Here is a 14482-nt window from a genome sequence, read left to right as displayed (position 1 = left end):
GGGTAAGTTGAGCCCTAGGTTTATTGGCCTTTTTGAGATCCTTGAGAAGATTGGGTCAGTAGCCTATCGGCTGGCTTTACCACCATCTCTATTTCGAGTTCATGACGTATTTCATATTTCTATGTTAAGAAAATACGTCCCAAATCCTTCCCATATCATCAGCCATGCAAAACTGGAAGTCAGTGAGGCTTTAGCGTATGAAGAAGCTCCAGTTCAGATTTTAGATAGAAAAGAACAAGAATTGCGCAACAAGAAGATACCACTAGTAAAAGTTCTATAGAAAAACCACGCGATTGAAGAAGCCTCATGGGAGCTTGAAGATGAAATCAGACGAAAATATCCCTATTTATTTGATGAATTATAGTATTGATGTATACGCTAAGATGGTAATTTTATTTTGATGAGTCCAGTGTAATTGTAATGTAGAGTATATGTTAGGTAGTATTTTGGTTTTGGGGGAAATTTTTTTTTATATTTGTAATCTCCCAGAACAACCCATGTAACCACGGTATTCCTCCGCCATAAGTGAGGGTAGGTAATAAAATAAGTAGACCATTTTTCCTTATAAGATGATAGAAGGGAATACAGATAGTAAATTTCGAGGATGAAATTTTATGAGGGGAGAATGTATTGACTCGAAGAATAATATTATTTTAATAATAAAGAGGGAGGAAAATGGAAATAGGAACAGAAGGAGGCAGTAAACTTCATCGAAGAATGCAGGGTGTTCGTCGACGACATCGCATTTTGGAGATAATAATAATAATAATAATAATAATAATAATAATAATAATTTTAAGAAATTGCTAGAATTCATCGACAAATACAGGGGTTCGTCAACGAGAAACTACCGAGCCAAGAATGGGCTGCTCTAAATTTTGTTGACGAATACAGGGTGTCGTCGATGAATTTAATGAAGGACTCATCGATGAGATGACGTGTCTCGTCGACAAATCTGGCCCTATAAATAGCTAAAAATCGGATTTTTATCCATTTTCGACGCCGCTCTCTCTCTCTCTTTCTTTACGTCCCTCTCTCACTTCTTTCTTCATTTCCGGGCCTATTCCTCACCGGATCGAAGATATGAAGCCACCACGACGTTCCTAGTGGAGTTCTCTTCAAGTTTGTTAGGACGAATCGTCGATGGGATCGAGTTGGAATTCATCCCAAATTCAGGGTAAGGCCTTTTAGTCCATTTTTGGCCTTATGACATTTATAAGAAATGATGTAAACGAAAAAATACTGATATTTTGTTTTGGCAAACATTGTTTTCAGGGTGTTATGTAGGAGGCCCTGCGAGTGTTAGACCAGTATACCATAGGGGGTTTTCTAGTTGTCAGGTAAGGGAAATATGCTATGCTAGGTATTTTTAAAATATTATACAACTTATTAAATTATGAAAATTATATATATAAGAATGGTGTGGCTTGAGAATACGAATATAGTACGAGGATATGATTTTTACAAATTTCTATACCATGATTTTTACGAATTTCAGTATTATGATTATACGAATTTCAGTACCATGATTATACGAACTTCAGTACTATGATTATGCAGTTCTCAGTGTTATGATTATACAGTTCTCAGTACTATGACGTATGAATTACAGTTACAGTTTATGCAGCATCATGATTATTACGATTATTTCAGAATCATGGTAAATCAGATAGTTGTCTATAGAGATATATTATATAGTATCAGACCCTGTTAGACTACGCAGTTATAGAGCACGGTACCGTTGTTACAGATATTATGTTATGTTATGAGTGCAACCACTTATTTAGATAATACGTGGTAGTAGGTCGATCACCTAGACCCTTGACGTGGATAGGCTCCCCATCAGATATGGGTTGAGGTGGGCAGATCAGACCGATGGAGTATAGTGATTTATTCCTGGTTGGCTAGCCAGGGTAGATCCCACCTACAGGGCCGCACAGCCCTGTCATGAGGGGTTAAATCATGACACACAGTTATCCATAGGAAAAGTTTTCAGTTACTATTACGTATGTACAGATTTACAGAACTAGGGAACATACTTATGTATACTAGAAGTATTTTGAATAGTAACCTACGATACTATTATGTTAAGCAACATGGAAAGGGGGTGAATTTTATTACTTATACTGTATTTACATATTCAGTTATACATGTTTATATGGAAACATATTTTCATCATATTGTAGTTCATTTGTCATACAGTAGTAATAGCATATTTCGTCTTACTGAGCGTTGGCTCATCCCAATGTTGAATCATTTTTCGGGTGATTCAGGTAGGCAAGCAGACCAAACTCGCAGATAGAGGGGCTTCAGTGGTGCCCTGTCAGTGAAGTGAGTATTGTGGAGGATTTTTGTATATCCCAGCATAGTTGAGGGTATTTTGGAGAACAGATATATGTGTATATTTTGGGAAACTTGTTAGTACTCTGGTATTGTATGGTATTGTAGATATTTACCTACAGTTATGAATGTTATGTGATTTCTACTTCTTGCTGCTTAGGTTAATGATTGACTTTACCCCCAGTATGGTATCAGAACATGTAGATTATCATAGTATAAAAATAAAAATAAAAACCCAATTTATTAAGCAGGTCCTTACACTTGATGTATACCTATGGTGATTGGAAATTCTCTAGTTTCTTCATCAATAGCCTTACATTAGTCATTACTCCATCGTATATATCCTTAATGACATCAATATACCTACTACATACACTTTTTTTTTTTAAACTCATCATAAAACTTTCCTAGTTATCCTATTACATGCTTTCTCAGGGTCAAATAATAATAATAATAATAATAATAATAATAATAATAATAATTATTATTATTATTATTATTATTATTATAAAGATGACAATGCTGAGACTAATTGCACATGCAATTTTGAATCCGTAAAAGATCTTGAATTTAAATTCTTTTGTGAATAGCATCCTATTATATACTAAAACTTAGATATTTGCACAAAATTATAATTGGTGATGATTTTGTTATGAAATTAAATACTTATGAGAATTGAGATTTTATGAAATTTATTCATAGAGAAAATGCATTGAAATGAAATTTTCATATTTTTTTGGAAAATATTCATTTTTATAAAATATAAGATTATCCTTGTCTTAGACTTCTCAAAACAAATATGAAATTTAAAATGTTAAGACCGAGTGAAATAATAAGGTAATCCTTCTATTATTGCCTAAAACTTAATTTAGTCCTCTTATTTTAACATAGTATAAGGATTTCTACTTATTACTTTAATTCAACTGGAACAACCATATAAAACAATTTAGTTTATGAATCGTAGTATAGGAGCTAAGGAAATGTATTACTACCTTACAAAATAGTTGGCGACATATAAAATTATTTAATATTAACTATGTTTTAAAAGTCATATTAATCATGCGACGACAAAAAAAAAATTTGAGGTTACTTTTTTAAAAGCCGATTTCTTAAAAGCTAACAGCAATTTAATGTATAATTCATTTTAATATTTTTTTTATGAACGAGATTCACTAACATTATTAAATTAAATTAGAAAGACAAGTATAATAGTATAAAATAAATAAGTATAATGTTTTAATTATATATTAATAAAAAAATTTAAAAATTAAAAAAAATTTACTTAACAATATATAGACTACCTTATTATACTATCAAAGAAGATTAATCATCGCTCCCATGGGCATGGCGCGGAAGAAAGGCATCAGCAAGTAAGAAGGAGTACTGGAAGTTCAATTTCAAGTAGATACACTCGCGGAACCAGCGGTACCTATGGATGGTGAGAATTTACTTTGTGAGTCAGTGGAAACCGTAAATGGTGAGAGTTCGCTCTGTAAGCCAGTGGGGATCGTGGATGGTGAGAATTCTCTATGAGCCAACGGAAATCGTGGATAGTAATGAAGATGTGTCCCGAGGATTGGGTTAACCAAACGTCCAACAGATGCATAGAAGCCATGTCTGCATTCCGAACTTTACCCTGATCAGCGAAACTTGGAGGCATATAATGCTAATCCGTAAATTTGATGCTGCATCAGGGGGTCCGAAGGGTTCGTTGGTGACTGGAGTTGTTATGTAATAAAAAAAAAAAAAAAGGATGTAGAAGATTAATCATCTTAAAATCACCCTTTATTCAATTGGGTTCTTTTGGGATTACGCACCGGGTCAATTGGGTTCTTTTCTCTCTGTGGAAGTGTGTGAATCGAACCGGGGCTTCCTTTTGGGTTTCTACTGTTCATTTTGGGACGACGGTCGGGTTGACGCTCTGTGATAGTGGCTCTCCCACGCGCTCTAACGCAAAATTCATAGTGGTTTCGTCCAACTCACTCGGCGGCCGAGAGAGAGAGAGAGAGAGAGAGAGGCCATGGCGATGGTAATGGCGTGGAGGCGAATGTTATCCAATCGGGGAGCAATTCCAATTTCTACTCCACCAGATTTCATGCCAAGCTTCGCGAGATTTTTCTCAAAACCCTCTCCTTACGTAGGTAAACGCGTAAAATCATTTTATTTTGCTCCATTGGATTTTTCCGGCAAATTTACGCGAAAAAAGCATTGTTTGGTAAATTGGAAAAGTATGGGATCGCAAAAATAGTTGTTTTCTAGCGAACCAAACAGAGGTTTAGGGTTTTTAATCTGCTTCATAGATGAGCATAATGGTTTAACAGTTAGCTTTTCCCATCAGTTTCTGAAATATCTCCGTTTGGATGGTGAGGAAGTGTGGATAGGGAGGAATTGTGGGAAAAGATATTTTCTTTTGTTTTTAAGCTATCTATTTTTCACTTGCTGTATTTGTTTCTTGGGAAGCAAACTGAGCCGTAGGGGTTAATATCTGCGTATGGTTCTCATACTTTAATTTTTTGTAGCAGTGAAGGTCTGGAAACTGGATTTTCCCCACCCCGTTTGCTTAGTGGGGAAATATGGGGTGGGGGGTGGGGGGAGAAACGAAACTTTTTTGTACTTGTTGCTATTTTTCCTCATGCTTTACTGGAAACGAAACAGATTTTAGGGTTTATTGTTGGTTGCAGTGAAGGTTGGGATACCGGAGTTTCTGAAAGGAGTGGGTAAAGGGGTGGAAACCCATGTTCCGAAGCTAGAAGCAGATATTGGCGACTTTCAGAAGCTGCTTGTCACCCGCACCCTCAGGCTGAAGAAGCTTGGCATCCCTTGCAAACATGTAACTCTTTTCCTTTTTTGCATTTTTTAAGTTACCAGTTGTGGTGCACTGCTTTTCTTGCTTTTGCAATGGAACTTTACGTTGGTTTTGGATTCTTGAAAGCAGGAATGATTTCAAAATGTTAGCCAAGCCATACCAAATATTCATTCCCCCACTATATTTGCTTATTCTGAGTAAACTCCCAGAAATAACATTACTGCATGCCCCACCTGATGTCTTACCATTTGGACCTACTACATCAGGCGCCTACAATGTTTAGTTAACACTGGCACTTAATATGGGGCATGTGCTATGAATGTGTATGCCTTTTTAAACTGATACTTATGCTAGGACTGTGTGAATAGTTTGTTTCTTCTGGGTGGTAGGCTTTGTAATTGTTCAAGCTGTTCATTGTAATTCATGCAGGTTAAACTCAGGTAATAAGTTTCTATAGGCGCTTTACAATATTTAAGATGAAGAGATTTTGACTTTTGAGAACTGCAGCAATCTGGATACTTTGTTCTTTGATCTAATCATAATCCATGGCACATGATTTGTTCAGTGTTCTGGTTTTGAAACTTCCTAAGCAATTGTACCAACCTTAGTCAATACTTGGTGGAGCTAGCAACTTCTCTTTTTAGAAATTCATAATTGGTCATCTGTTGAGTTGTATTTTAACTGAAATCATTTTGATTTTTTTTTTTTTTCACTTTCTAAATCTTCTTCAAGTGTGTTTAGAATCTATAGATGCTGAGGGTATAATTGGCTGCCTCTTCATAATGACACCAGCTTGTTGCTACTACAAGTTTGATTAGTTTTTTTTAGCCTAGGAGTTGACAAAGATTAAGGTTAGAAATAAGGGCCTCTGAAAATTAATTTGCTTTTATGCCTAGTAGATTTACTACAGATGCTATATATTTTTTAAGAAGATTAATGGAAAAGTTTAGGAAAAAGAAGAGGAACTTGCATATGGATTTTGTTGACTTAGAGATAGCATATGAGAGGGTACATAGGGAAGTTATATGTTGGATTTTATAAAAAAAAGGGCGTATGTAGTAGGTATATTGATGTAGGACAGATGTTAGAACATATATATATAGAATTGAGAGAATTAGAAGAAGAAGAAGTTAAGCAGGAGAAGAAGAGAAGCGGCAGTAGCAGTGGGAAGAACAGAGAAAGGGAGGGAACAGAACAGGGGTGAGAGACAGAATTAGAAGAGAGAAGAGAGGAGGAGTAAGAAGAAGAGGAAGAAGAACAGCAGAGCCTGAGAGAGAGAGAGAGAGAGAGAGAGAGAGAGGGAAACTGCAATCTGATTCAAATAATAACTGTACAATAAATTACATGTCCAGAACTTATGCCCACTTCTAACTGAGAAACGGCAATCTGATTCAAATAATAACTGTACAATAACTTACATGTCTAGAACTTGTACCCACTACTAACTAGAACACATATTTACATAAAAGCCCCAATAAAACAAGAAATTAAAAAATAAATCTAAAGTACTTAAATACACAAAATAAACCTAAATTGACTAAACTTCTAAAATAGCAAGACTTTCCCAAACTAAAATATAAAAACCTAGATATAATATGAACATCTAAAATTCTCCATTGCTGGTACTGCATCGTATACTGATGTCATTAAGGATGTTTACAATGAAGTGATGTCTAGCATTAGTATTATAGGTAGAGAAGTTAGGGAATTTCCAAACACAATAGGTGTACATCAAGGATCTGCTTTTAGTCCTTATCTTTTTGCTCTAGTGATGGATGAACTTACTAGGGATATCCAAAACGAGGTTTTGTAGTGTATGTTGTTTGCAGAGTATATTGTCTTGCTTGATGAAATTAGGGTTGGAGTAGAATTTAAGTTGGAATCGTGGAGAGAAGCTTTAGAGTCTAGAATTTTTAGGATAAGAAGAAATAAGACATAATGTTTGAAATGTAATTTCAGTCATAGTAGGAGGAATATTGGAGAAAAGGTTAAACTTGATGGTCAAGAAATCGATGACACTTAGATTTCAATATCTTGGATTTATTATGCAAGTTGAAAGAGAAATTGAAGAAGATGTAATGCGTAGAGTTAAAATAGGTTTGGTAAAGTGGAGAGTGCATCAAGTGTGCTATCTGATCGTAGAATACCCTTAAAATGAAAAAGGAAGTTCTATAGGATGGTTGTAAGACCAACTATGCATATGGATCATTATGTTGAGCGACTAGAAATAACATAACAAAAAGTAAAAGTTGTCGAGATGAGAATGTTAAGGTGGATGAGTGGTATAACGTTAAAAGATAAATTAAGGAATGAACATATTTTTGGTAAGTTAGGTGGAGCTCCTCTAGAAGACAAGATAAGGGAGGTTCGGTTTAGATGGTTTGGGCATTTGCAACATAGGCCAAATAGTACGCCATTGAGAAGTGAGCTAGTTATTGTGAGAGGCTGTAGAAGGGGTAGGGGTTGGCTTAAAATAACTTGGAATGAGATAGCAAGAGAAAATGACCTAAAATAACTTTAATAGCCCTGAATTCGTCATAGAAAATTGCCCATGATCATGTAAATTGGCAGAAGGATTCATGTGGCTGACTCCACCTAATGGAACTTAAGGCTGGGTTTGTTGTTGTTGTTATTGCTTTGCATGAGAAATCAAACCCAGCTGCATCCCCTCTCTCATTTGAAATTAGAATGATAGGATTTAGGAGCAATTGTTCCATGTAGTCTCCTCATACACTTATGTGATGATTGGGCAATTTTTGGCAAACATAATATCAGTTAATCTTTCCAGATGATTTTCGATTCTCAATGCTACATTGCTACCTACTCTCTCTTTTTGGTTTTTTCATAAACTCTGTTTTAAGGGTTAGACAGGTACCTCACTTTTATTTTTTCAATCAGTAACTTACCCAAACAGCTGACAAGGAGGAAAAAATTTGCTCTTCTTTTGGATGAAAAAAATAACAAAACCTTAAGACCCACCTCATGGAACTGGCTGCTGGACTCAAGGCAGCATCCTTGAAGGGCCACCTCATATTGCTTCATTCTTGTGATGTGTAAAATAATCACCCCACCATTGAATAAGGTTTAAGATATTTTATAAATTTAAACTGTCAGTTTGATTAGTTATACTCTTAGCATGACCGCTGACACTTTTATGTTGTTCAAGACATAAATGAGCATAATCTAAGCAACCCTACTGATGTGACAACCTCTGGCCAACTATTTGGGATAGATTGATATTCAGTTCAATTCTACTCTACCAAGGGTTATAATCTTGCTTTGCCAATTCTTTATCTGTGGGCTATGTCTTCTAGTAGTTTTGGAATATATGTCATCAGAATTGAGAAATTATAGTGGCTGAAATTTGTGAGATGTTGAAGCAATATTTGGCATGAAAATTGAGAAATCATGGCATCTTAATTTGAGGTATTAGAAATCCTATGGATGTAAATTTTATATTGCTTTTGAGTTTGAAGTTACAGATCCCACATCCTTCCTTTAGAACTCCAAACTGTATCTTGGCTTTTTCTTACTATTCTTTCGCCTTTTTCAGTTCTTCTGTTAGAGTGAAGCCGGAAATTTTAAATTGCTGATGGGGAGTGAAGTATTCTAACCCAAAATGGACAAAGTGGCACTTGCAGTCACTGCCCTTGCACTTGCAGTGCAGTCATGTCTGCAATCCTTGTTCTTTGTAGCCCATATCTGTGTATCACCAAATTGCGGCTGCCACAAACCCCTCTTCCTATCATCATTGCCCTCAACAAACCCTAACTTATCCACCAAAACTATGTCACCTTGGAACATGACCATCACCATCCCTGAACCTCACCCTCAAAGCCAAATGCTGTCAAATCAAAACCCTGTAACTGGTGAACCCAGAATCCCCTGGTCAAATCCTGGATGCTTAAAATCTTGACCACCCCACTGTTACGTCCAACATAACCTCTGCAAATCACAATCAATCTCATCTTGTAACCATTAAAGCTAGTGGCCAACAGTCTACTGTCTACAATTGCAGCCATCAAATCCCCATATTCATTGATAGTGGTCCGTGTCAACCACCAGCAGAGCTGACCTCAACCAACAACTATCATTTGAGTCTTCAACCACAAATCTCATGTCTGAACCCACTGCTGCAGATGCAAACCACATCCTTCTTCATCAACCACCATTGTGAATCACAATCCAAGGTTGCAACACCCCAGAATTGCAACTGACTTGACTTGTTTCTTCATGTATGCACCTGAAACTGAGAGATAGGGGAGAAAGAGGGAACTTGGAGCGCAGAGAGGGAAGATAAGCTGCAGCAAGTTGACTTAAGAGAGATTGAACTGTCTGGAGGATTGATAAAAAAAAAAAAAACAGAGGGAGAAGGAATGGAAAGGAAAGGAGAGGGAAAGTACAACACAGGGAGATTGAAGAGAGATGGCGTGTCATCCAAAGTGGATCGGTTCTTGCTGATTTTTCACCACTACTGGATGGATTTTTTCTTATGTATAATCTGCAATATATCTTCGGTTATGCTTTTGCTATGGCAGTCCCTAGGATTGTAATAATTATGAAATTTAATCCATCTGGTGGCGTTAGGGTCCACCAGGGGGGTGGAGTCAAATCCCTAAAATAGAAATAGGTTAAGAATTTAGTCCTGACTAGTTTATGTGCATCCAACAATTCTTAGTTGATCACATACTTACACACGGGTATTTATTTTTGTCCATTTTCATATGCTTTTTGAACAGGGTTGTCCAGTTGTAATTTTTTGAAGCAAGAATCGACTTGAATTGTGACTTCATCACAAGTTTTCTTTAAAGAATAAATTGCAAGTTACACATTATATGTTAAACAAGAAAAATACATAACAACTTTGAAATATATTGATGAACTCTGAATGATCATGTGCCCTAATATGCATATCTACCTGTATGTCGAACATATATTATTTACTAGAAAGTTAAAAAGTAAAAATTACTTACTTTCGAAATACCAAAGCTTTAAAAATTTTTCATACCAAACTCTTGAAACTCCAAATAAACTATTCTTGATGGATTTTGTTTATTTTATTTTTAGGGGCTCTTGGACAAGGTTGAAGGCCTTTTTATGTCTAAAAATGGTTAATTTTGGGTTTTACTAGTGGATTTAACTTGTGCCAAATGGATTTGTCTGACCTGGATGGAACATGATTGCATATTGAATCATGAGTAAGATTTGAATTAATAAGCTAGTGAATCGAATCAAATCAAATCCTAGTAGAATTGTATGATTCTACAACTATGATGTAGAAGAAGAGTCTTGTATATGAGGGCTCAATTATCTGTAAGCGGTATGTGAAGGTTGCGCTTACTGTATGATTGACTGCCACAACAAGGCAAAATGGTCATGGGATAAATACTATGTGAGACTTTTGCAATGTGAGTTGCAACTTGCAAGTGTAAGATTAAGACCATGCAATTATTAGTCCTGAGCAAGAGATATATCTGGTGAATAATTGAGATGATCAACAAAATTAATGGATCAGATCTAGATGGTGAAAATGATTTTGAGCACTGAAATTCTGCTCAGTGGTCCTGTCTCATGGTGGGACATTATTATCTTGTATGATTTGTTCAGCTTAGGTGGAAAGTTGGATTTGGGAATGGCCGAAGATAGGTTGGGTTGAACTGTTGAAGTATCTTAATGGGCAACCTAAAATTATGCTTCTTTCATGCTACCTGGTTTTGCCGAGATTGAGATATGGTCTTTTATGTAGTGCTGTGGAATCCTTCTAATTTTACTTGAGCTGTGCGTTAAGCAAGGGGGTTGCAAGTGGATGTCACAGAATTTTCAACCTTTTATAAGATTCAACTGGTGTAGAAGTTGCAACTTAATTTCATGTTGACATCATATTGATAATGTTGTCATGACTTTTTTCTCTGTTAGTTACCAACTCTAAACTGCTTTTTTCCTTTGGTGTTGCAGAGAAAATTAATACTGAAATACACTCATAAGTACAGGCTGGGATTGTGGAGGCCTCGAGCAGATATGGTGAAATCTCAATAACTTGTGGAATGAGATTTCCCTTTAGGACCCAAAAAGTAAAATAGTCAGGTATCCTATGTGGATTTGTGGGGGCAGTTTGAAGAGTTTTGGATTGCTGATGTATGCAATATTTCTTTATCCTTTCCATATCTGAGGGGTCTAGATTTAGTGTTTTGGAAATAAGAATGTAGTTCATGAATTTAGACTTTAATGAAGTAGACTGACCTACATGTGTAATTCGTAGTAGAAAAGTGGGTCTTGGGTGAAGAATTCAGTGCATTTTTGTTGTTAAGCCCGCTGCCCTTGTGATAAAAACCTCAAATTAGCCTCACTTATCTCGTAATGTTTTGTTACTTTCTTGTCAAAAACGCGCAGCTGATGGAAATCTTCGCTTATTTTTCTCAACTATTCCCCTTCTCATTCTACAAATGGTGAAATGGTTACCTTTCATATATTGCGCCAAGTTTCCTTTGTCACTGGTCATTGTTCTCTTTCAGTTTTGATTATTTTTCATGGTTGTGTTTGAAAGGATGGAAATTGTTTACATCTTCCCATCTGTATTTTTCCAAATGCAACAATCCTCTGGTCTACAGCACCCAAGGACTGGGTTGTGTTGGAAGAGAGCTAAAACTATTTGTGATTCCATCCCTCCTAGATGCAGGCTTCAGCTCTTCCAAACAACTGCTTAAATAATTCAGAATTCTGCTTAGCATCACAAATTTAATGGCTTGGATGCTTTGCATCGCAAAGTTGGGCTTTTGTACGAGGCAGACCATCTTTGGTGAAGCTTCAAACTGCATGCGAATCCTCATTAATCAAAGCTAGTTTCTCCATCAAACTTAAGTGTGTTGTCTTTGTTTCTCAGGTGTGTAATGGAGAGAGGATTTGCTTTTGGAAAGATCTTTGGGTTGTAGAGGCTCCTTTGGTTCATTCGTTTCTAAGTCTTCTAGAAATTTAGGGCTTGGATTTTTTAGGGACTATTCATACACGTCCTTTTCTTCAATTGATTCGTGCCCCTATTTCTGGCCCGTAAAACCTTTTTTTTTTTTTTTTCTGGTACAGGAAACCTTAAGTTCCCTAAAAATTGACTTTGATTCTTAATAAAAAATCAATGTTAATGACTTCCCTAATTATGTGTCCATTCCTTCAAATTGGATTGAAATTTTTAGGTTTAAAAACATTGGCCCAGCTTAGGGATTGGTAAAAAAATACTGACCTCCCTTGAAATTTTAAGAATTTAAGAATTAGTTTTTCAATAGAATTATTTATTTTTTTTATTAAATCTCAGGAAAGTTAAGTTATATTTTTAAAATTTCAGGAAAGACCAATGAAATTTTTGAAACCGAAAGGTTCCTAACTTGTTTTGAAATCTTAGGTGAGACAAGTGTCTTTCACACTATAATTTTTATAAATGTTGGGCTCTCCAATTCAATGTTTTAGGAGTAGCAATCCATATCGGTTGGATTCGCAGGGAATGATTCTTATGAGTAGTCTCAAACACTCGCCGAGAAAAATTTTGATTTTACGCATCATTAAGATTTAGTTTTTCTTGATCTTTAGTCATGAAAATAAAATTTCAATTTGGATAGTATTTAATAGAAAAGGAAAATAGAAGAGAAAATGAGTTTTTTTTTTTTTTTTTCAAGAAAAATTTTAAACTCAAATGTACGCAAGTTGGTGTCAACAACTAAAAAATATGTAGTATTTGGTAGTACGGATTTTGAGTTAGAATTTGTGTGAATTTGAAAAAGTGGGTAATTTCTTGAGAGAATCAAAAGTTAATTGTGTTTCAAGCAATATACAGTCATTAAAACTATAGACTTTTATGTTGAAAATTTTGAATTTAAAATTTGAGAGGACAGAAGGGCACATGGAATGAGAGATGGCATGTTTTAGAGGTCTGGTTCAATTTAGAGAGAGAGAGAGAGAGAGAGAGCCACTTGGCATGGAAAGGCCCATTCCATTTTTTGAAAAAGTGAAACCATCCACAACACATAGTTTAGAACTCCCCAGCTTCCCACAGCAAGCCTAGTATTCACACAAACTCAACTATGCAAGCCTCCTTATCTATTGTCCTTGTAATGGGGTCTTCAAATGGTCTTTCATGACTGTGGATTCCTTTTTGACAACTGAATCCTTGGGTTCTCTGTTCACTTATTTTGCTTCCTCCATTCTCTTCCTTCTTTGTGTGTGCTGTGTGGTTTTGTGCCTCTATGTTTCTTTTGCTCCATTTGAAATTTTATTTTTTGGTTTGGAGAATAAATTTGGGATGCATATTTGATTTTAATTATTTTTTATCAAGGTTCACTATACTTTTATGGTACGATATTTTCTTTATTAATAAATCAAACTAAACCTTGTTCCTTCTTTTGTCCTCGAAATGAGGATAATTCTAGCTAAAAATAGAATAAGAAATCAACTGGTCAATAGACTAAATTCTTTTTTTCCTCCTTAGGCCTAGTTTAGATCAAGGATTTTGGTTGAGAAAATGAAAGAAAAGGAAAATAAGAAAGAAATTGATTTTCCACTATATTTTCTCTCTATATTAAATACCACAAAAAATCAAAAATTGCTCTAATATGGTTAAAATTTAACAAAAATCAAATGTTAAGATGTGTAAAATTAAAATTTTATTTATAAATTTGAAATATTTCTTATTTTCTTTCTCACTTTTTTTGATAACCCACCATAAAAGAGTGACATCCTTTCTATTTTTTTTTTTTCCCCCTCAATATTTGTCAAACTCCAAGCAGACCATTAAAAATAGATGAAATATTGAAACCCCATTTCTTGATATTAAAAAAAATTTTAAAAAAATAGAACTGTTCATCAAAAACCCAATCTAAAGACATGAGAGAGAGAGAGAGAGAGAGAGAGAGAGAGAGAGAGAGAGAGAGAGAGAGAGAGAGAGAGAGAGAGAGAGCTGGTTGAAGTAGGGAAGACAAGGAAGCATCACATTCAATATCATTCGTGGTGATGGGCATGTGATATGTCTACATAAGAGCAGAACAAGTGGCTGCTCTTCCCCCCAAAACTTTTGGTAAAAAAAATTTTGTTTGGACACATAATTTGTTTGTGTTTTTTGGTTTTGGTTTTGGCAGGATGCTGCCAGCCTAATACCTCCAACTGTGTTGTGGTAGTGGTTGGCCTCTCTTCCTCCTTTCACACCCATAAAGCCAAAAAGTGCCTCTTTCTAGTGTCCTTTACTGCCTTACATCTCACCCACCGTGAAGCCCTTCAAATGGTTCAATCCCCAATTTCCCACCCTCTCTCTCTCTCTCTTCCCTCCATAATCCTTATCTTTAGGGCTCAATTGCACTA

General features: G+C 35.6%; 1 protein-coding gene across 1 annotated transcript; it reads left to right on the top strand.

Moving 5' to 3' along the window:
- Positions 1-4145: 4145 nt before the first annotated feature.
- LOC131153145 (uncharacterized) lies at positions 4146-11492 on the top strand. Its single transcript, XM_058105234.1, has 3 exons — positions 4146-4481; positions 5022-5170; positions 11102-11492. Exons 1-3 carry the CDS (start codon positions 4361-4363, stop codon positions 11180-11182), a joined length of 351 nt encoding a protein of 116 aa, XP_057961217.1. The 5' UTR covers positions 4146-4360; the 3' UTR covers positions 11183-11492.
- Positions 11493-14482: the final 2990 nt, after the last annotated feature.

Source organism: Malania oleifera, chromosome 4, assembly GCF_029873635.1.
Source record: "Malania oleifera isolate guangnan ecotype guangnan chromosome 4, ASM2987363v1, whole genome shotgun sequence".
NCBI classification, from domain to species: domain Eukaryota; kingdom Viridiplantae; phylum Streptophyta; class Magnoliopsida; order Santalales; family Ximeniaceae; genus Malania; species Malania oleifera.
This window is presented reverse-complemented; position numbering and strand designations above follow the sequence as displayed.